This window comes from Pyrgilauda ruficollis, unplaced genomic scaffold (genome assembly GCF_017590135.1).
Source record: "Pyrgilauda ruficollis isolate IOZ18807 unplaced genomic scaffold, ASM1759013v1 scaffold55, whole genome shotgun sequence".
NCBI lineage: Eukaryota > Metazoa > Chordata > Aves > Passeriformes > Passeridae > Pyrgilauda > Pyrgilauda ruficollis.
In genome coordinates, this window is record NW_024527155.1 from 8,553,068 (window position 1) to 8,576,601 (window position 23,534).

The window sequence follows — 23,534 nt, forward strand, 5'->3', positions numbered from 1 at the left end:
AAAAGTTACCTAGAAGGAGAGGAGGTGATGGTTAATTTTTTTTTTTTTGTCAGAAAGAACTTGGGGACTTCGATTTGTAAGTGGGGACAGCTTTACGCAGGGACAGTTGCAGAAGGTCTGTGCTAGTCTCTTACAACTCCCAGCTCCATACAGGAGCAGTGCTGCTGGTGCAGCAATGCTGAGGCACTTTATGGCCTGGAGATAAATCCTGTTAATTTCAGGCTGTGTGTCAGTTAGCAGATGTTTTGTTCTGGATCTTTGCACCTGGGAGCAGTCATGGCAGCCATGCCTGTGAAACCATTCCCTGTCCCTGGAGCTCCCGTTCAGCGGTGCTGTCTCTGTTCTCAGGTACATGTACTTCACCAACATGCAGGAGAGAGCTCCCAAGATTGAGCGTGCAGCCCTGGATGGCACAGAGAGAGAAGTGCTTTTTACAACTGGCTTGATCCGACCGGTAGCACTGGTGGTTGACAACAAACTTGGAAAGCTTTTCTGGGTGGATGCGGATCTGAAGCGCATTGAGAGCTGTGACCTGTCAGGTATGTGGTATGAAGTTAAACACTTGCAGCACAGTGCTAGCATGTACAGGGCATCATTCCCTCTTTGATGCTGAGCCTGGTGACTTTCATCTCCACCGCTGCCAGTTCTGTGTAGGCAGTCACAGACAGCAATTGCTGGTGGGCTCCCATCTTTGATGTAATTAGAATAGACATGACTGTAATGATTGACACCCTCCAAGACAGCCATTTGACTTTTGATGTGTTCTGAAAGTGTTGTTAGTCATGGAACCCCTAAATAACCTCCTCTGTGCCCCTTTTTTTTTTCTTAGTGGTTGAAAAGTTTGCATACTTTTCAATTTTTCTTTCTCTGGAGCTTACAGCTTAGTAAATCAAGGTAGCTTGAAAAAAACAGAAAAAAGGGCAATGTTTGGGTTTTTTCTAGTCTGGGTGATAAGACAGCTCGTCTGAAACAGCATTGTTGCAACACAGTGGAGAGTTGCCAACTCATCACAATTTTTGCACATTAGTAATATAAAGCATTACTCCATATGCAAAGCAATAGCACTCATGGATCTTAGAGAGCACAGTTCATCATTGACTTCAAAGCACTTGACAGTGCTGAAGAAGTGGAGAAATTTGCTCTGGTGGGCAGTATAGAACAGAGGATGCAATGGCCCTACTTTCTGTCTCATGATTAATCTGTCATCATCATCCATGGATCAAGAAGTGAAACCCATAAAGGAAGTGCAGAGAGAAGGGAACAAGTGTGAAGGAATAGAAGCTGGGCTGTTGCAGTGATTGGTACATGCCATGGAGAATTGAATCTCCAGTTTTGGTGACTCCTCTTGCCATGTGGTCACATCCTTCCCTTGTGTTGCAGTGAAGCAATGAACTAAAACGGCAGAAGGTTGTTCACCTTCTTACAAGGATAGTTTGCTTTTGAGCACCTAAAACTGACTCAAGGTCAGACTCTTCCAAAGAGGGGATGAAAACAATGGAGCTGCAGATGGGAAGGTAGAGCAGCCCATGTCTTTCATCAGTGACCAGGCTGAATAGGGGAGTGTTGTCAAACTGCCTGAGCAGCCACAAAACACTCATCCAGGACAGGCATCAGGGAACCTACAAAAATGCGTAGGAGAAAAAAAGATAAGAGGAAGACAAGATTTTGGCTTATGAAACAAACCACATTTGAGAAGAAAAGGTGACAGGGTGGGATACATAACACAAAACGCATCAGAGACATTGAGAGGGGATTCTCTAGTGATAAAAGTGCTCTAGGAAGACATTTAAAAGTAAAATGACAAGATGGCAAGGCTTCATGTTATGCAGGTATGCTGGAGTGGTATTCAAGAGAAGATGGAAGAGGCACCAGGTAAAATTATATAGAAACCACATCCAGTCACAGCCAAAGAATCTAAGTTATAAGTAATATAAAAGCAGAGGGAAGCTACAGGATTAAAAGAAAACAATGTTTATGAACTGGAGGGAGATGTATCTGTAGCCAGAAAACTGTGGTTATATTTGATCCAGTTGAGCTCACTGTAATTTGATTCACTGAGATGTTGATTTTTAAATGAGTTAGCAGCATATTTTTATTTTTACAATGATATTCAGTCTTGCATCACAACTTCAGAAGAAATTTGAGAGCCAAAGTGATGTTCATATGAATTGCCTCTTCTAAATAGTATTTTCTGAGCAAAATGCTTTTGAAAAAAATATTTTTGAGAAAATACTTCTCTGAGAAAGTGGGCATATGTTAGGAAGACGTTTTTAGCATAAACTAAGGCTGTTGAATAAAAGGGACCAAAATTGTGTATAGCATCCTTCATGCCAATTCAACTGGTCTAGATATTCTGGTATTTAGTGGCTTTATTATTCCATTGCAGACTTGTAGAGGTGACATGGTTATGGAGACTCCTGATTACCCTGATTAAAACAGCATCCTGCTAAATCAGGGAATAGCCTCAGATGTCCAGTGCTTAACTTTCAGAGAGGGATGAAAGAACTATAAACCCATCTTACAGTTTTCTTTGCAAGGTTCTGGAATTTTTCACTTGGAGTTAGACCAAAAGTTGCTTTTAAACTCCTTTAGTTTAAAACAAAACATTCCCCCTTGTCCTATCACTATCTACCCATACAAAAAGTCCCTCTCCCTCTTTTTTATAAGCTCCCTTTAAGTATCATGAAAGGCTCCTTTAAGGTCTCCCCAGAGCCTTCTCTTCTCCAGGTGAACAACCCCAGCTCTCTTTGCCTGTTCTCATAGAAGAGGTGCTCCAGCTCTCTGGCCATCTTCATGACCCTCCTCTGGAGCTGTTCTAACAGCAAAACTAATGGTCATGCTCGGCTGAGTTCTGCATAATTTGTGCAGCAAATTAATTGAATCCAGTTCTCATAGCATTTTTATTATGTGGATTCTATAATCTTGTTTTGTGTAGATACTAAAAACTTACATTTTTTATATACAAGCAGACATAAGGTCATAATCCGAAATTAATTATGAGAGAAGCAGCAGCAACAAGTTATGATTTTGTTTTAAATTTTAATTTTTTTAATCAAATATATCCAGTTATGTAGGTATACACTGCGTCAGAATGGTTTCAGTGAATTAATAGAATAATTTGGAATATCTTCACCCTAGAAAAGAATAATAAAAGCAATAACTAAATTACTCTAAGCGTAGGGCAGTACGCAGTAGAATGCGTAAGAAGACACAAGTAATTAAGGTGAAAACTGATAATAAATGCATTTTTACTTGACCTCTTTTTTACTCACTGGCTTAAAGCAGATTTTCACATCTTTTTATAAAGAGAGAGCCTGAGCATTTGACAGTGTTCCTATTTAGGAGCATATTGAGTCATTTAAAGTTTGGGTTTTCTGGTGGGTTACTAAAAAAAAAGTTGGATTTCTCTTAAGAGCTTTTCTTTTTTGATCATATATCTGTGGTTGTCACATAGGCTGTGACAAGGTTTGGTACTTGCCTCTTGCTTTGCATGATGAATATGTTCTAGTTGAGTAACAGCAGTGAAACTAAACTAGTTGTATTTTGCTCTTGCTTATAAATTCCAGAAAAAATGTACAGCTCCGTGTGTGAGCCCACTGTAAAACCTTTGGCCCAAGAGCTGAGTCTGTATCAGCTTTTGGGAGCGCTCCCAGCTGCACATCACGGAGCTGTCAGTGTGGGGCTGGGCATGGCTGGCTGACCAGCCAGGGATGAGCTGGGTTTCGTGTTCTATCTGCTTGCCCTCCAGACGTGGCACTGGTAGCATTTGCCTGAGATGGGACTGAACAAGCAGAGACAGATTAAGTCAATGACCTTGTAGCTCACTGTCTCCAAGGTTTGGTTTAGTTTGGTTTTAGCTGGGACGTTGCTTTGTGATTTTTTTTTTAAGGAATAACTTAGAAGTTGACTGGTGTAAAACTAGTCTTTGTTTTTGTTGCTCTCAGGTGCCAACCGGGTGACCCTGGAGGACTCCAACATTCTTCAGCCCATGGGACTCACTGTGCTGGGAAATCACCTGTATTGGATTGATCGTCAGCAGCAGATGATTGAGAGAGTGGAGAAAGTGAATGGGTACAAAAGGACTAGAATTCAAGGCAGGATTGCTCACCTAACGGGCATTCATGCTGTGGAAGAGCTTGATATGGAAGAATTCTGTGAGTTTCAGTATCTGATGTCGTGGTCATTGTATCTCAAAGTCCTCATCCAGCTGGATATTGTAATAAGGTTGCTTCAAATAAGCCACAAAATGCTTTCAACTTGACCAGTCAGGGTTGCAGGAGAGGAGAAATAAATTTCTCCTTCTTGTCCAGGGGACTGTTGCTGCCCAGCTAGAACATGTGATATCATGGCACTGAGTTACCTGCTTTATGCAAGCTCACATGACACTGAATTCAGTCAAAAAGCTATTTGAAATTCTGGTTGTTAATTTTCTAAGTACAATCAAGTAATATGTCTTGGAAAAAATTCTAATAAGAGCCAAAAGGGTTGTACTTGCGTTGTCTCCAGGTGCTTCAGTCTCCCATGTAAAGCTATGTCTGATTTGGCTCAGTACAGTGGATGATGTAAAAGCCTGCAGTGAGGGAGGCAAAATGGGGAGGAAGCTCCTACAGTGAGTTGTAGTGTGGATGTGGAATTTGTTTCCCAACAAAGGTGGAGCATTTTAGGTGCTCACATCTGAAAGGGGTCATGCATGCAGGATGTTCTTTTTCTGGAGTAGTGGTCCACATTACTGTGGTTTGGTGGAGTGTGCTGTGAAACCTCTTCAAGCAGTCTCTCCTCAAAGTGACAATCTACAGCTCCTCCTGATTAACAGGATTGTAAAAGAGAATACAAAACCCAAACAAAATGTGGGAAACAGAGGTCTCTCTTGCCTGTGATGAGTTGTATTATATAGGGAGAGTACATTGGTGTATAATGCTTTAATTTTCAGAAGAAATTATTCAACTTCACAACAAACATTGTGTCACATACATTAGTGTCTGTGATGGCTGGAAGTATTTTTGAACTTGTATGTGTGGATAAGCTGTTACAAATCAGGTAACATAAGCATAAACATAAACTGTAGTAGATTCTATAGGGTAATTATGACTTAGAGGTTCTTTCTTTCACAATACCCAGTTCTTCTTCTTCTTTGCCACTTCACACATTTCACATATATTGATATATTTCAAAGGTAATACTGACTGAAGCAAAAAGATTTTGTTTCTTTAATTCTCAACAGTATTAAAAAAGAGGTTTGCTTTTTTCCCTACGTGTTTATTTAAGATAGGGAAAAAGAATCCTCTGTTGCAGCTGAAAAATTTCTACATAGGTGATTTCTGTTACAACAGGGGAGCAAACATACATATGCACATGCAGGTATATATGCATGCACTTCTGTGAGCAACTCATGCCTGAAACACTGTATAAACAAATTATATAAACAAATTAATTTCTTAAAGGTAGAAAGCAGGTTGCTGAGAAGCCTGGACAGTTGGAAAACAACTTTGGCAGAGAAATTATGATATCTAAACAATTTCTTCGCTGTGTAAATTCTTGATGCTGAGCAGTAGGAAAGAATGCACTGTCCAGCAGCATGACAAATAGCACAGGCTCAGGTTGCTGCAGCAGAAGCTCAGCTATCAGCCTGAATAAGCAGGCAAGAGAGTGAGTCTCTCCTGACTCCTTTGGGCTGGGGTCATCAGACAGTAACCTCCTATCTCTGTGCCTGTTTCTTATCCACCTAATGTTCATTAAAAATCCTTCTTTTAGGACCTCTCAGTGCTTCTGGGTAACTGATGGGGAACACAAACACGTAGCTTCCTCTCTTTAAACAAAGACATACATTGTTTCTTGATGCCTACCCTAGAAATGCAGGGGCGGTATCTAGGTAAGACATAAATGCAGCCTTCCCAAATCTGCCTTTTCAGTTCTCTTCACCTCAGCTCCCATATTCTTTTTAGACGTTCTTAAAAGGTCTCCATGTGATAGAATCATAGAATGGTTTGGGTTGGAAGAGACTTTTTGAAGGTCATCCAGTTCCAGCCTCCTGCAATGGGCTGGGCAGCTTGATCAGGTTGCTCTATTACTATGACTGGGAGAAATTTAGTCCTTATGAAGTAATAAATCATCTTTCAAGCATTGAACTGAAAAATCCTGCATGTATCTTTCTAATATTTTTAGTGAAATCTTGTTACTCAGACAGAAGTGGTTTGTGAGTAGTTTTTTATTTTGCCCTATTGAGGAATAGTTATAGTTAATTTCTTTTACGCTACATAATATTATTTTTTGTGTTTCACCAGCTGTGCATCCATGCTCCCGTGACAATGGTGGGTGTTCGCACATCTGCATTGCCAAAGGGGATGGAACTCCAAGATGTTCATGCCCTGAGCACCTTGTGCTTCTACAGAATCTCTTAACATGTGGAGGTGAGTTACATTTAACAGCACTGCTAATCAATTTGTATCAAAAATGTGTCTGCTGAGGTTGCATTCCAATCCAAAATGTGGATTTACACACAGTGTGTCTGTACATGTTGTGCTGCATCGTGTGTTAAATTAGTCTTTGGTAGTTCTACCAGCTGTTTTCTGCTTGAGGTTTTGGGTGCATGTGACTTCTCATTCTGAGCAGAATATTTTTCTTTGACCTTAAAATACTTGCATCTTCTACTGAGATTTTTATGATTGTATGATGTGACAGGTTTGTGCTTTTAACAAGTGTTTTGAAGATGATGTTGCATCAACTTGTGATGACCTGAGCAGAAATTCTGCCTGTGCTTCCCACAGTATGAGACTCCAGTCTTTGAAATTAATTTGGCCTTGTAATGTGAAACACTGTACTAGCTACTTATGAAATGTAGGCTTTATTGAGATTCTTTTTAATTAAGGTAGCACTCCTCTGTCCACGTGGTAGACTTTTCCTTTAGCCTTCCCTTTTACCATCCTAGTATTTTTAAAAACTTAACATTACACTTGCAGAGGAGATTCAAAACAAAAAATTGTTTCTTTTTGGGAGGAATTATGTCTTAACTTGCTTGGCTCTGCTGGTCCTCTTGACTTCTCATGTATTTATTTTGCTGTGGATTTCATTTTCTGGCTGAAGTCTGAGCTCCCATGGGACAGTCATTTCCCTGATAAACTGTTTTCTTTCCCATGACCACAACAAGTTATGTGGCTTTAGAGTAGTGGTGGTTGCATGGGGAGGGCAGGGTGGATCAATCTAATTATACTTCTTGCTGTAGTGTTGTTGCACAACGTGGACAGGGAGAGAGTCTCACATTCCACTCTTTTGGATCTTCAGCTATAAATCTAAAAATTCAGGGGCCTCCATTTCAGGGTCTTATGGTTTTTTTATTCTAATCTTTCACTAAGCCTGCAACAGGTTTTTAACCCATGTTGTCTGTCCTAGTAACAGCCACTACCCAGTGTTTCAAAATAGCATAGTTGTCTGGAGAACCTTTGTCCATACTCTGGACATTCTTACGAATGCTTTTGTCAAGTTTTTTTAATGCAAGCTTGTTCTTGCTAAGTGCAACCACAGTGCAACATTAAATGTGGCTTTAAATGCAGAAGTAGTGATCTGTCTGTTGAATTATCCAAACAGCACACTTGTATCAAAATATAATTCACCTTAATGTGTGTGTCTGGCATCTTTATCTTATCTACAGCTGTCAGGTCACTGGCTACATTTGTAATTCTCATATTGCTCCTCCAAATAATCATAAATGAGGAACTTTAAAAAGTCATAATTTTTTCAAGACCCAAGCACATTTAGACTTTTATTTACATTTTGTTTTTCAAGTTCTTCATTATACTTTTGTCTCATTCTTGATCTTTTTCTCCCTAATGAAGAAAGGATGGCAGCACTTTAAAAACTGTTTGCATGTAATTCTAGAATTTTTAGCACCACCCTCAGGAGAAAAAATACTCATACAGCTAAGAAACTTTCCTTATGCTGGGTTCTTTGTGAAGTCCATTCCTGAACCTGAATCTTAAGAAAAGCCCACTGGGCTTCCGGAGGAGTGTTACCATGCAGTGCCAGAGCACACCTCTAGCTTGATCATGCTCTTGTTATAGTAGGGTATGATGGGGTTCTCTCTTAATCCAAGTGGTGAATATCTGCTCAGAGCATTACTGGGCAACAGCAGCTGTGGGGAGGAGTGGCTGCCTATGCTAAATGATGCCATTATGTCACAGGGTTTTGACCCAGCAACTTTTCAAATCAGTGGAAGTGTATGTGATTGCCGCAGGGCTGTTTTGAGATGGCCCCCACTTTTTGACTGTAACTAATTGCTACAGATAACAACTTGAGTGGGTTTGCCCATTGTCTGTTTCTTTCATTGATAACAATGGTGGAAAATTGTGTGCTAACTTGTTGTAGGTAAGAATTTGGAGCATTTTTTGCAATAGATTCTTGACCTGGATTGTTTTTCTCCTGACATTCTGAAGAAAGCAACTATGGATGCCTTTTAAGAGCATAATTGTTGCATCTCTATATGGGGTTGTAGCTGCTGTCTAATGCTAGTAGTGCCTCACTGCAACTTGAACAGTATGGACGTGAAAAGGAGTCATACCAGAGTCTTGGGGTCCATGAAAAGTCAAACTTGAAGGAAGTCCCAGCTTTTTTGGGTCCAACAAATATAAAAATGGCCGTGCACAAGTTAAAGTGGTCTGTGTCTGTAGTGAGAGAATATAAGATTAGGGCAGGTCTGCAGTGCTCTTTACACTGCTCTCTGAACCTTCACTGACCTGCAGCCCGAAGACTTTCCAGCAAGAGAACTTAGCTTAATGTTGACCAGTCCTATAAAGACTTTTTTTTCTCCACTCATATTTTTCATTTCATAACTGACTCAGAATTTTTTTTGTGGAAAAACCGCTGGAAAAGTAATGAAACAGATACTGTAGAAGCTACATGTTGTATGTTTTAGATATATTAATTGCCAATTAACTTGATGTGTCAGATTTTTTTAATGAAGAATTGGTCCAGGCTAGTATAATTGCAGGGACTAGAATTGTTTAGAATCTGGTTTGCAATCAGATATTGAATATTCTTTTGAATTTATGTATATGACAGTGACTTCCAAAAGGTGGCTGTTAGAGACAAAGCAAGTATTTGTAGAGTAAGTATTTGCAGCTCCTGTCCCTAGTTCACTGCTTGACTGCTAAAGCAAACTTCTTCTGTCAGCATGCATCCAGTTTTTGTTATGAAGTGGGTAAAATTTCATTGCCTATGCAAAATCATGTTTTCCTCTAAGCTGGAATCTTAGTGTAGTTACAGAAGAACTCCAGGGAGAGAATAAGTGCTTTTCTTGACAAACTCTGTCATACTTTTACTCTGTTGAAAGGGATAAAGTTGAGTATACAAATCTGATCTGTTTTCTCTTTCTCCAGAACCTCCAACTTGTTCCCCAGACCAGTTTACATGTGCAACTGGAGAGATTGACTGTATCCCAATGGCATGGAGGTGTGATGGGTTTCCTGAATGTGATGACCAGAGTGATGAAGACAGCTGCCCCATATGCTCTGCATCCCAGTTCCAGTGCGAGAAGGGACAGTGCATTGATGCTCACTTGCGGTGTAATGGAGAAATTGACTGTCAAGATAAATCTGATGAAGCAGATTGTGATAGTAAGATCAGTTTTCCTGAACTCATGGTTCTAACACAAGAATCCCTTTGGGATTCTAGCTGTTCTTGAAATGTACAGATACAAGTCCTTTTTGTTAAGTATGACGTTCCTGAATACAGATAAGAAATCTAGCAGTTACTTAGCAAGGATATATTATACATAATATGTCTATTATATATACATAATATAGGTATGGAGTACATAAGGTTTTATAATAAGCCACATTACTACATTTTGTTAACATGTCAGGTGATCAACTACACTTTGTTAGATAATGTAAGAGATTCTTGCTGATTTGATCTTAGTTTTGCCCCAGCAGGACTGATTTGACAAAGGATTGGGAGTTACTGGGGCCAGAATTTTATTTTAGCTCCATTGAGTAAGTGGTATAACAGCAAGGGGGAAGAACCAGAGATATTGCAGGCTTGCAGTTTACTCACAGCAGTGTTCTGGCACCTACCTGATCATAATATGAAACTCACTTGTTTCAGTTTGCTCAAGAGGCTCGAATGCTGCTGTGCTGTCAGTACTTGATTTCCCTTTCTTTCTGTGCAGCAATTTGTCTGCCCAACCAGTTCCGATGCGCGAGCGGGCAGTGCATCCTCCTGAAGCAGCAGTGTGACTCCTTTCCGGACTGCATCGATGGCTCTGACGAGCTCATGTGTGGTGAGATGGCTTTTCTTGACATTCAGGTGCTGTGTTTGGGCATGTTCTGCACCCCTGTGCAGAGCCCTGGTCTTTGCAGAGCAAATTTCTTTCAGGGAAGAATATTGCAGAAGGGCCTTCAGAACTATCCTTAGGGAAACCTGATTTGACTGTGCTCAGTACCTTGGAACTTGCAGAGCTGCTGCTAAACCCAGAGTGGCTTTTAAAAACGTGCAGTCCTATTCACTGCAGTAACAGGGCCAAGCTGGAGGCTAATTATGTGGAGGAGCTAACATGCAATGAGCAAGTGTCTGCAAGAGACCACAAACCGGTCTCTTACAGTGCAGGTGTGAAAAGAATATATGGAGAGATGTTGATTTTTCTGGGAAAAATGTAACTCTGAATTCTCATGGCAGTAGGTATATGCAAGTTACAGAGATGCTGATGGCAGCAGTTGTGTTAGTCCTTAGAGAGTCTGTTACTTTGTAGTCCAAAATGGACAGTAAAATTCACTTACTTTTGCTCTTCTTGCAATTTCTGTTGTTTTGTTGTTGGGGTGACTAGAGCATGAAATATTCAAGCAATGGGGCAGATGGAGGGAGAGTTTAGAATCACACAAGTGGTTTAGCAAAATAGTTGAAACAAAGCAATTTAGAATAAAAGCAGATAGATGTGCTGCTCTGTCTGTAGTTCATTCTGAACAAATAGCTTGCACTGGATTTGTGTAGAGAAATGCTGCACTTACATTGCCTGTAGGACCAGCCTTACTGGATTGTGAAGTTTTTAATATCTTAGATTTGTCATGTTTTGAAGCACCAGTTGTCAGAAGCTGTGCCACTGCTGGGATGGGAGGAGGGTTTGCCCGGTTTGGTCTGAGGTAGCCTTGTTTCTTCCTTCCTTCCTTCTTCATGGTGGATACTGCAAGGAAAAGTGTATTCATGAGTAAGAATGGTGAAAGGAGCCCTAGTTGTAGATAGAAAAAAAGGCTGAAAGGATGGAGACAAAAACTGTTGGAAATTTCAGACTGAACATGCTTCTCCCATATCTTCCATTTAGCTCTTCCATCCAGTTCCTCAATTTCCTGGATAATATAAGGCCACTTCTTCCTTTTTTTTTTTCCACTCAGTTTCTTCATGCACTTGGCAAACTTTCTTGCTGCCAAGTTAATGCAGCTGTTTCCTGTTTGCACTTTGGGTCCAGTCCTGCAATTAGGTCTTAACTGATTTAAATGTGTCTTTATGCAGACATAGGATTGTCTCCTCTGGAGCTCTTTGTGGAACACAGCATTCTGTGGTTTCCCACTTGACTGAGGGAAAGAACTCAAGTAGGGAATAAAAATGATTGCTACCTTTTAGATAAGGATCTTGCATTCAAAAGAAGCTAGGTTTAACCAAAATGAGAATTGTGTGTTTTAAAATAGCTTATTTGGGAACATATTTTAATTTTGGCTTTGCTTTTTTTCTGGTGTCATGGCTGAACTAATCTGACTATTTGAAAATTAGGACCTTAGCTGACATAAAAGTTGTCATGCACTAGTAAGTGTGAAAAAAACAGACTTTAAGACAGAAACGAGTTTTGGATGCTGAGCTGTTGAGAGTTTATTGCTAGATATTTGTATTTCCTTTATCTTCCTTCTCCAACTTCAGTTGTTCTTCATTCCCTTCCTCTGAAGTGGAAACCAGAACCACTGGAGAAAAATTTTATGAAGTAAAGGCCTGAATCTTATATGAACCCTTTCACTTCTTCATCAAGGGGGAAGGGGTCTATAGCTAGAACAGAGCATGTAAAATTTGGACAAGTTTATTTTGATTTCTTCACTTTTTGAATGTATCTATTAGTGTATGTTAAAGAATAAAATTATAAATGTGTGAATCACACGGAAAAAATTGCTTTCCCTGAAGACCATTGCATGTGTGAAAAACAGAGAGGTGTCAGGTTCATCTGGCAAGAATTTTGAATGTGTTACCCATAATCAGGGAGAGATGTGAGGTGTAGCTCATCTCAAATACTGCAGCACCTTTTATTATTTAACATTTAGCTACATAAGGGGAAAAAATAATGAGTAGAAAGTATTTGAGATACTTTGGATTGTGTTTTCCTTCCAATTTGTAAGGTGGGGTTTCTTTGAAAGCAAGTCATATTTTAGGAAGGAAAAGTATTCTGTTTTAAGACCTATATTAACTAGGAAGACATCCACTACTTAGTATATATGGTACATTCCCTACTGGTAAATTTTCTTGATTTTTCATGTTATTACTTGCCCAAATGGCTTTTGAGAGAGCAGTCCTCTCTGATTAAGGGCTTAATATTTATAAGTATATAAATTTCTCTTTGACCCATTGACTTTGGAGGACAGGGAAGAAAAGGAAACTTTCTAGGCTGGTGTTCTATCAAGATATGCAATCCTGTTACAAGATAAATTGCTAGACAAAAAGAAGAGTACTTTGCTCATACTGCTTTATGGAGGGGAAGAGGAAGCATGAAGTCTTGTGTACTGAATCAGAATATCTGGAGTCACAGATGCCCGAGTGCGATGCAGATGCTTTTAAAGGCACTGTGTGAATGGCTGTGTGCTGCCTGATCTGCCGGATGAGCTCCGGGACAGCAGCATGCACACTGCTCGGTGTTTAATGACCATGTTTAATTTTCTTCTCCTCTCTTTGCAGAAAAATCGAAGCCAGCATCAGACGAGTCCCAGCCACACAGCAGTGCCATTGGTCCTGTCATTGGGATAATACTGTCCCTTTTTGTCATGGGAGGAATGTACTTCGTGTGCCAGCGCGTGGTGTGCCAGCGCTACGCCGGGCCCAACAGTCCCTTTCCACACGAGTATGTCAGTGGTACCCCCCACGTCCCTCTCAATTTCATCGCTCCAGGAAGTTCTCAGCATGGCACTTTTACTGGTAAGGGTGCTTGCATCTAATCAGTACCATTCCATTGCCTGGATTTCGAGTTTTACACATGATAAAGCATATGCTGCTGGATGTGGAGTTTTCAAAGAGCAGAAATTAGATGTTGGTCTGCTCGGTGGTTTTGGGATGAATCTGTCATTTGAATCAAATATGTAAAATCTATTAGCTTTTCTTGCACTTTAATGGCTATGGTCAGCTATTCCTGCTTAAATTACGTTACTATGGTTATCAAGAGGTTTTTGTGGTAGGAAATAAAATTAGAGGATGAAATAATTGCAGGTGAAATCTTCACAGGGATGTTTTAAATTTGACTTCACACTAAAGCTTTTCTAATTAAAGGAAGTATCAGTGGTTTTCATCTGTACTTCTGTAGGTGCTAAACCAAGCTGTCATTCTGATTCTCATCCATATTTGTTAGCTTTTTCTAATCCATATTGTTGTGACAAGTTACAACAGCTGAAAACCTTATTATTTATGCTAATTCTAAAGAAAAGACAGGTTTCTAATACCTCAATACATCATTTCTGAGAAGGATATATAATCATGAATAATGATTGCAAATACTTACTCTGCTTGTAATAAATATTTCCTGCATTTGGAAAAAAAAAAGTTCTGAAAACTTCCCAGACTTAACTCTTACATTAGCACTGAATAGTCTGACAGGAAGAAGCTGAAAATGAATTGTCTGAGTTAAGAGTATATTGTAGTAAAACAGATTGGAGAATGATGTCTTCTCTTTTCCTCTAACTCAGGTTTCCTTCCTTTTGTCTCTGCTGATTTTCAATTTCTGCTGTGATAATTTTTAATAAAAATATTTGGGTTTTGCAGTTATTCATTTACTTGCAATTTAATTTCTTGCAATGGAAAATGAAACTTCGGAGGTCTCAAGCTTGGTGGTTTTTTTGGGCCTTGTATAATGGGGTTTTTTTGCAATTGCCTAAGTTCGTTTAATTGGAAAATTTCTTCGTTAATTTGGGTGAGCAGTTTGGATCAGCTGTTCTGAAGATTCCTTTCTCAGCAGTGTGATAGGTTGTGAGTTCAGTGCTGCAGTGAGACAATAAGTGGTCTGAGGGTGAAATGTTTTCTTTACAAAAAGTGTCTGTTCCTTGTAATCCTGAAGTTTTTACATAAAGCACTCTTCCCGAAGTGTGACAACCATTATCATTGCATGGGTTTGCAAAGCTAGGGATTTGGTTTCTGTTTGGCTCTGTGGTTTATCTAACCTTGTCTTCCTCTCTGTTTCAATGCAGGCATCTCTTGTGGAAAGTCCATGATTAGCTCCATGAGCCTCATGGGAGGAAGCAGTGGTGCCCCATTGTATGACAGAAACCATGTCACTGGAGCATCTTCAAGCAGCTCATCCAGCACTAAAGCCACTTTCTATCCACAGGTATGTCTGGGAGATACACCTGTGAGTTAGGTATCTCCTGCCTCTGAAGAAAGGAGAGGTGAAACTTTGTGCTTACTAAGTAGATGTTACCAACTCTTAACAACTCTTGGGTGTTACTGTTTATAATATTCAGGCCCATTTTGACACTCTTCACAAAGGGGCTTTGTTGTAGTCCATCAGGATTATACAGTGCTCTGTGATGTCAAAAATGTTTTGTTATCAGAGTGATACTCAGCTGGTTTGTTCCTGGATACTTCTGTTCTTCCCTTGGAGATGCCACCTCCTTTGTTAACTCTGATGGCAGTGGCCCAATGACATTTTGCACTGCCTAATGCTGCAGGCACACATGGAATAACAAGGCAAGCAAAATGAAAGAGGACTGGAATACAAACGTGTATGAAATAAGATTGACTTGCTGTTTAGATCAAGCGTCGATTGTTGATTCAGAAAACTAAGTGCATGCACTGGTACAGCAGGGTGAAGCAGAGGTTACTTTGCTTGCATTTTTTCAGCTATAATTTAGCTCCATTTCTCACTTTTGAGTGTTAGAAGTGGCAAAATTCTCGTCCCCATATCACAGTTTCACAAATTCCAACATGTAAATTCTGAATGGAAAGAGTCCTCTCTGAATATGTAGGCGAGACATACAAAGGTTCCTGTTTGCCAGCATATTTTGTCATGACAGTTGTTTTCCATTGTGCTTCTGAGCAATACATCCATTGGATTTTAGGCACACATAACAAGCTGCCAAAGTTGATCTGCCAGTTACGGAGGGGATTTTTATGTAGTATTGAATCAGGAGCCCACATACTGTGTGGGTATACATGCATTTGTGTTTACACGTCGGCTGTTATGCTCTGTGTGGGCATTTTGACATATAGCATTTTGGCCAGTTACAAAGGTACTTTCTCTCCGTTTAAGAAGGGCAAAACTGGAAAAGAGAGGTTTTTGAGCTTATCTGTTGGTAAGGTAAAATTGGGTATGTACTTCTTGCATTGTGAAGCCATCCATAAGCAGATGAACTCAGGAACTCAGCAGCCCTCCTAATTTAGCTTGTCTCATGCATCATCAGTGTCTCTGTAATGTGCTGAACAATTTCATGCTAGACCTGATTGATGTGTCAGTACCACGCTAAAAAGGATGAGCAGAAAAAACACTTACTTAAATAAAGCTTGAAAGAGAAAAGAAGCCCAAGAGCTGATCTGCCTGTGTGATTCTATGGGATCTGTGTCGGCCAAAAGATCAACTCTTCCGTTTGACTTCTGGCCTAAGTTAATCTGACTGTTGCTGGGAATTCTTTTTCCACACTTTGCTATGTCAGCCAGGGCCTTCAGGGATGATACCAGCATTTCCTTCATGAAAAGCGCTCTTGAGTTCTTAGAAGGAAGCTATTGCAAGGGCTTTGTTACATTAAGGTACTGCTTAACGCAAACATTTTGGTGAGTTCTGCCTGGCCACTAATTACCCAGCTTTATGATAATAATCAAAAGGACGGATCTGAGCATCTTCGTTTTCCTGGCTTTTTTGGTTTGTTTAACACATCTTAGTGGTACGGAGAGGTGCTCCAGTGAATAGAGACTGGGAAAGAATCAGTGTCAATGAATTTATGTCAGTTTATATACCTGAGAACCTGGCTACAGGCATCCTGGCTGACACTGTTTGCTGTATTTAATCTCCACATGAAGTGGTACTGATGCAGCTCAGGGTGTCAATAGGAGTGAATCCACAAGTAGCATGCAGTGCTCCTCCAAGGAAGAAGATTTCTGAAAGATGGCCTTGGGGGAGTTACTCATCACGCCCCACAGCTGGCAAAGGTTGTCTCCCTTCACATGAATCTGGGGGCAGGGCTTGTCAGTGTAAATAACAGTGAGCTCAACTCAAAGGCCAGGAATCACTTTGCTGAACGCTGCACAGTGAAGACCCAAACAATGATCTCCACTCAGTGATTTTAGAGTGTTTTTGTGGGGGAGGAGCAGAGGCAGAGGAAGGATGGTCAGCGGGGCAGAGCATGAGTTGGTGGAATGCCCAGGGCAGGCGGTGTACAAGATGTGCACATCAGTAGCAAGGCTCAATCAGCAGCAATGGTGTAATTTTCCACACTGGAAGAGATAAGATCTTTTTAGCTCTTCTTAGGGTTAGGCCAATGCCCTAATGGCTGTGTCAGAGGTTCAACTTCCTGATGGTGGAAGAATCCTAAATAATTTTGAAGCCTGCTAAACTTTTTCCTGTGTGGAGGCTATCAGTAACTGTGTGTAAGCACTCACAGCTGAGCCATATGTGTGTATGCTGTCTATATGCACACACAGACAGGCTATAAATATTCTTTAGCTCATAGGCTTTTTGCATTGTGAATTCTGCCAAAATGACATGTTTACAGAACAAGAGTAAAAATGAAGTGTTCAGGGAAGGATGGGGTTTTATTAGTTATAGTAAAGGAACTTGGCTTCCTGACCCTACTATGGACTGGGGACATGTTTAGGGTCTGGGAGTAGAGCACACTTTATTTCCAATAGCATCTGCTGAGGATGCTATCAGTCCTTATGTCCAAAGAATTGCACTCAGATTCAGCCAAACTGGGTCTCATTTCCAGCTTTATTCCAGCCTTCCAGCATAATAACAGATGTGGCAAGGAAGAAAATTCCCTGTAGTGAGAACTTTGAAGGCCTGCACAGTACCTAAGTCCAAAGTAAAGTCTTGTAATGAACATCTGTGATCTTTAAAAATGCATTAACACATCCAAGCTAGGAGATCAAACTAGAGTAAGGGTGAAAGACAGGGTGAAGGCATAAATACTATTTTCAATCTAAGTAAAATTGTATAATTAACCCAAAACTTCACACTTCTTTTTCCTGTTGTTTCTAGATTTTGAACCCTCCTCCTTCCCCAGCTACCGATCGCTCCTTATACAATGCAGAGATGTTTTATTCCTCAAACATTCCTTCAAACACAAGATCTTACAGGTACAGTTCAGCTAAAAACGTTTGCTAAACCTTCTATTTATCTGCCTTTACTTCTGGATCTTGTTCCGACTTCATTTAAAAATCTTTTCCTCTCTTAATAAATGACCATTCAAATTATGTACATTATATTGCTATGTAACAGTCCCTAAGCATCCCTGTTGGTGTTTTCTGCTCATTCCCTTAAGCTTGTCTTAAAAGTCTTTCATGAGCAAATCTATTTGTTAGTGGCTGGGTTAAGTGGTCAGAGTGGTCTCCTCTGGTAGGTTAGGGGCTGGAAGAACGTGCTGCTGGCCGAGGGTAGTTGTGCCATTCAAAATTGACACAGTTCAGGTACTTGTTTCTCTGAGAGTCTGTATTAAGGCTCACATAGTGAGCATCTTGACTGAACACACAGAGCTGTTCAATCTCCTCATCTTTTCCTTCTTTTCTCCCCAGATTGCAGCTAATGCGTGTGCTTTGTTCTTTTTTGTTTTCGTGCAGGCCGTACCTGATACGAGGGATAGCTCCACCCACAACCCCATGCAGCACAGATGTCTGTGACAGTGACTATACCACGAGTCGATGGAAGGCCAACAAATACTATATAGATTTAAATTCAGACTCAGACCCTTATCCCCCTCCACCCACACCTCGCAGTCAGTACATGTCGGCAGAGGAAAGTTGCCCTCCATCTCCTGCCACCGAACGAAGCTATTTTCACCTCTACCCCCCTCCACCCTCTCCTTGTACAGACTCTTCATGACCTCAACAGAAGGAACATTTCCTGTAAATATTTTAAAATATGAACAGATTTAAAATATATATTTTATGATTTAAAAATAAATCTGGGTGGGAATTAAACAAAACTAAATGTGAATAAAAATGGGTGGGAGGGGTGGGGCTGTGAAAAATTGTACAGAGGAAGAATATTTATAAAATTGATTTTTTTAACTTAATTTCCATTCTTTTGTGCCATATTTGCCTTTTTGAAGTCATGTAACTGACTCAGTCTCCAAAAGATTTGGGGAGGGATTGTTGAAACTTTCTGCATTTTTAAGTCACCTTTTTACATGCAAAAAGTGTATGTGGTTCTTTTTGTTAATGTGAGACAAGAAAACTAAGTGGCTTGTGGGAGGGGGTCATCTAAAGAAAGATGCAGGCTTATTCCTAGAGAAAAAAATCCATTTAGATACAATTGTCAGTACCATCCCTGCCCCACCACTGGAAGAAAAGGTGCAGGATCACAACCCTTAGATGCTGCTGTTTGCAAGTGAGCTGAATGCTTCCCAGCAGAACTTCAATGCCAAGACCTGAATTTCAAACCTCCCTTTCCATCTGCTTAGCATTGAACTGAAAGAACACTTCTCTTGGCCAAACCTTCCAGGTTAACCAAACCCACAGGCATCACATCCTACCTCATGGCAGTGGCACTCTGCTTATGGACAATTCTGTAACTGATCCAGGCTAAATAAGATCAGTCCTAAAAAACTTGGTTTAGGCCCAACCAGTTCCCCACCTGACTGGGTGAATGGTAGAAGAAGCAGTTGTACTGACCTGTGGGTGACAGCAAGGGTCAAGTTTGAAGTGGTATTTAAGCTAAGAGAAAGGCCCAACAAACTGCAGATTTGGTCAGACTCACCATTTTAATAGTGATGCAACCAAGCTCCTTCATCCTTCCTTGTGAAGCTTTGGTAACTGAGAAGAAGCTGTAATAGTCAGCTGCTTCTTAAAACACAGTGCCAGTTTTTTCTCAGAGGTCCTGTCATCACTGTGCCAGGTTTCTGAGGTGTTCACCCGTGTTGATTTGGTCAGAGAATTGCTTCATCTCTTAATATTCATTTTCCAAAGTGGAACAAAATGGTCACTTGTATTCAAATGAGGAAAGTTCTTTGGGTTTTAACTGGTGTTTGTAGAAAAATGGTATCCGCATAGCTCCAATCAAAAATCAGTTTAGTCATATCACATAAAAATTTGCCACATGATTCAGATTTAAAAATAGGTAGAAAAAAGAACAGAAGGGAGAAAAGAAAAATACTTCTTTTCTATTAATGTTGATATAAACATGATTAACTCGTACAAACTGCTGTAACCTCAGGACATCAAGATCAACAAAGTGCTTGTTCCCATTCCTACAAAAAAAAAAAAAAATTAGGGAATGGGAGAGCTAGAATCAATCCCTTTCAAATTCAGAAGACAATTTTTTTGCTTTAATTGCTCTTTTTCTGTAGCAAAAGGGATTGGGTATTGTATGGCACTTTATAAATTCAGCACTGGTGATGATAATGTGAGTGCCTGCTTGGGACATCTGAGGGCAGTCCTGAATATGCAAACTTGCACCTGTTTCTGCAGCTGCTCAGTAACAGATGTGCGGGGCCTTCAACAGCTTTAATATTGATGGCAGCAATGAACGTTTTTTTCTTGTTTGAACTAAAATTGTACTTGGCTCTGGGTCTTTTTAGCAAGTTATTTGAGAGCACATCAGAGGAACCCTACAACTCCAGGAGAGAGGTCTTTGTTGTGGTGGTGGAAGGGCTGGGACCACAGTGTTCTGATCCACTTTGTGTTTTCAGATTTATTAGTCCAGATCTGTTCTTCCTGTCCTCATAGTTCAAGGATAGGATTTGTGCTGTCACTGGTGTGTTACTAAAACTCCTAAAGTAGCTTTTGCTACCTTCATGTCTAAATTGGGTGATCTAAGTACATTTTTATTTCAGTTGAACATTCATAGCGTCTTGCTGTTGATATTTGCTGAGGAATTGGCTTCTCTGAGGCACTTGAAGTTTGGTGATGGAAATCAAAGCCCCATGCTGCTCCATATTACTGACATTAAAAGCCTTTTCCAAAAAAAGATCTGTATACAAATTTAGCATCTTAACAATTAAATACAAATATTATTTTTGATTGCTGTAGACTATATACTTTAAAAGGTTTACTGCACTCCAGGTGTTAAAAAAGACCAGGAAGAAAATCTGAGCAACAGGAACTACTTCTTTACAGAATATCCCCACTGTGTTCTTAGTGGTTTCCATCCTGTGAACTTGCATGCTAAAACATAGAAAATTGGTCCTATTTTCTTCTAGATAAGGATGAGAAGAGGACTTGCAGGGAATTAGAGTGCATATGAGAAATTGTGGCTCTTCAGGGATGAATAGGAAATATGTGGGGGAAAGTTGCCTTTTGGTGAGGCTTAAGCATGGTTTTAATAACTCAGAACTTTTCTGTGAGAAAGCTGACGGAAACATTTTAAAAGTTCTACACTAATAACCTGCAGAGGGGTAGATGTGATTCAGCTACGTGTGTGAGCTTGTGAGTACTTGAATCCCTGTTTTCAACCACTACTTTCCAAGCCCATTGTGACTGCATATTAGCACTTGAAACAACTCAGGGTGTGACAAGGAATGGTGTCTGGAGAGAAGCCAGTAATGGGCAGATGATCTGGCAGATTCTGTGTTAGATGTAAAGGACAGATGGCCCAGCAGAGAGCAGCTTACCTGTCCTGCAGTGCTGCCATGAAAGCAGCCACTTGGGTCTTCCCTCCTGTAGAATTTTCCCATCTGCAGGGCAGGTGCAGCAGCAGTGTGAGGCTGTAAGGTAAATGGACAAGTAATCATCTTTGACAGTCAAGGATTCCGTCATTTCAAGGAACAGTTCATGCAAATTATAGCTTGACTTGAGCTAGATTGGTCTATAGCCACTGCACCTTTAAATTTTAATAAGTAGGGATAGTGAATTTGCTCTGGATGAATCTGAGGAAACTTCATGAGCACTATCCCAGCTGTCTTACTTAGATTTCTTACTCAGATTTCTTCTGTCTGGAGAGATCACTAGAGAGCACTTAGGCTAAGATTAAGCTAAATCCATATGTATGACAAATAATCATTTCTTCAGGATAGTGTTATAGTACAAAATGCTCTGTGTCTAATTATGCCATTATCAGCATATTCTAAAGAGGAAGGCAGAAACGAATGGAAAACAAAATTCTTTTGGAATAATAAAATTGATTTTCAGTAATAAGCCTTCATTTCTGTGGTTTGCAAATATACAGGCACTTCCCTAAAAGCTCTGATTCTTTTCAAAGTAACAACAAAATGGTCTGTTCCCTCAATACCTGTTTTACAGACCTAGGATGGGCTTCCTGGAAATCTCCAGGCTTGTTTACCCTAGATCTGTTTTCTACCTGATATCTAGAACATCATGTGCAAGGTCCAGGGCTCATGATGTTCTCACCGTTTTTATGCCAACTGGTGCCTTTGGATTCTGGGGATTTTGACATTCTGATGCTGTGTGCACAGCAGTGGAAAAGGATTTGGAAGCAGGAGCACTCAAGTAAGAGGTGGTCACACTGGGCTGCTGTCCTTCCTCAGAGCCTCTCCAGCATGTTGTGCTACTTCACAAGTGTGCTCAGTTAAACATCACAAAAGTTGTGTGTCCTGTTGGCCTCAAGCATTTTTGGAAGCAGATCTCTTCTGTCATTTTGTTGGGGTTTATGTTGAGTCAGTCCAAATGAGTAACTGTGCTTACAATTGTACTACAAATTATATCCATTAGTGTCGGGAAATGAAAACAGAAGGCAGGCACGTTCCCAGTAATTAATACCATGCACTCCATGCCTGGCACAGAGCCTGCATTGGAAGCAGCATATTTGCTGTTAAAGTGCTGAAGGACATATTATAAAGGTCCATGCTTGGACAGAGCTTAGACAAGCCACAGTCAAAGATAACTGTTTACAGCTCAGTCAGTTGGTGGTTGTTGTGTGTTGTGACTAAATTATGAATTATAAGTGGAGTCCTCCTTGTAAATTTGCCTTGTCTATGAGAGATTCATGGAAGGCTGAATCCTACACTCTGAGAGGTGTCTGCTGTTTCTGCTGCTGTTCCCTTAGGTACTGCAACACTTGCTGTTCATTATTGTGTATAAGACTGCCTTTCTACAGAAGCTGTAAGTTTAGCTAAACAGTTTTATTGCTACACAATAAAACAAATATTTAATAGGCATAGATATTTTCAATCCTGCTAGGTCTTCTACCTCTCCTTCCTAAGAACTTACTCTAGATTTTCTAAAGGGTGATTTTCTTTCATTTGTTTATTTTGAGGTTGGCCAGCTATGCTGTGGGGCTTTTTCACATAGAATCATACTCCCTGTAAGGGAAAAAAAAAACAAAACCCAAAAGGAAAAATTTATTTCAAATCCATGTTAAGCCTGCTGATAGGAATGATGGAAACCAGTCTGATATGTCTTCTGCATTCCACAACAAAATCCTTCCAAATGCCATGTCCTGACATGCTGACAGTGCTCCCAACCACCTGAGACAAGCTGCAACATCCTGGCTGTTCCCAGCAAGAAACACAGCCCTTGTGCAGCCCACCTCTGGAGTCAGGGCTAGGTCCTCACCAGCCAACACAGAATCCTGGTGGATAGAAGATCACAATGACAATTCCTAAACTGGTTGGTTTATGTTGACAAAATACATGCAGAGAATGTGCTTAGAAGGACTTGTCAGAGGAGAAAAGCAAGTTGGACAGCTCCAGTGACACCTCTGGAAAGCCAGTGCTCCCACTGATGCACCTTGCTGTAAATAAGAATGAGGCCGCTCTGGTGACAGCATTCCTGAGCTGGCTGCTTGACAAAGGGAGCCACATTCCCGTTTGATTTGTACAGAGATTCTGCAGCCTGTAAATAGTTGTACATGGAATTCATCAGCCTGTGGAGGTAAAACAAAGTGTTGAAAGCGGGAGGACAGCTGTGTGAAATTTGGGGGTATCATAAACACAAGTCTAACCCAGACCGCTTTCCTACTCACCTACTTGTATCGCAATTGCTGCTATTGTAAATGTACAGGAATATACAAAGAGTACCAAGAATTTTTATATAACCCACACGTAATCTTTTTATATTTATATTAAAATGTGTATTCTGCAAACAGCCTAATAATTACAGCTTTATATGTGTATCATTTTGTAGCATTTCTTACCTCAAAAGACAACCAAACGCAATACTTCAGTGCCTTGTGTATTTTAAACAGATTAACATATAAACTGGGGGAA

The 23,534-nt window shown here is 40.3% G+C and overlaps 1 protein-coding gene across 1 annotated transcript in view; it reads left to right on the forward strand.

Annotated features, from left to right (window-relative positions):
- Positions 1 to 18,446, forward strand: part of LRP5 (LDL receptor related protein 5) — a 130,898-nt gene extending 112,452 nt beyond the window's left edge. Inside the window, exons 15-23 of the mRNA XM_041481126.1 lie at positions 349 to 539; positions 3,945 to 4,154; positions 6,282 to 6,407; positions 9,369 to 9,605; positions 10,160 to 10,270; positions 12,916 to 13,152; positions 14,412 to 14,551; positions 17,414 to 17,511; positions 17,992 to 18,446. Coding sequence (XP_041337060.1) covers positions 349 to 539; positions 3,945 to 4,154; positions 6,282 to 6,407; positions 9,369 to 9,605; positions 10,160 to 10,270; positions 12,916 to 13,152; positions 14,412 to 14,551; positions 17,414 to 17,511; positions 17,992 to 18,253 — 1,612 coding nt within the window. The 3' untranslated portion in view covers positions 18,254 to 18,446. The remainder of the gene's footprint in view (positions 1 to 348; positions 540 to 3,944; positions 4,155 to 6,281; positions 6,408 to 9,368; positions 9,606 to 10,159; positions 10,271 to 12,915; positions 13,153 to 14,411; positions 14,552 to 17,413; positions 17,512 to 17,991) is intronic.
- Positions 18,447 to 23,534: the final 5,088 nt, after the last annotated feature.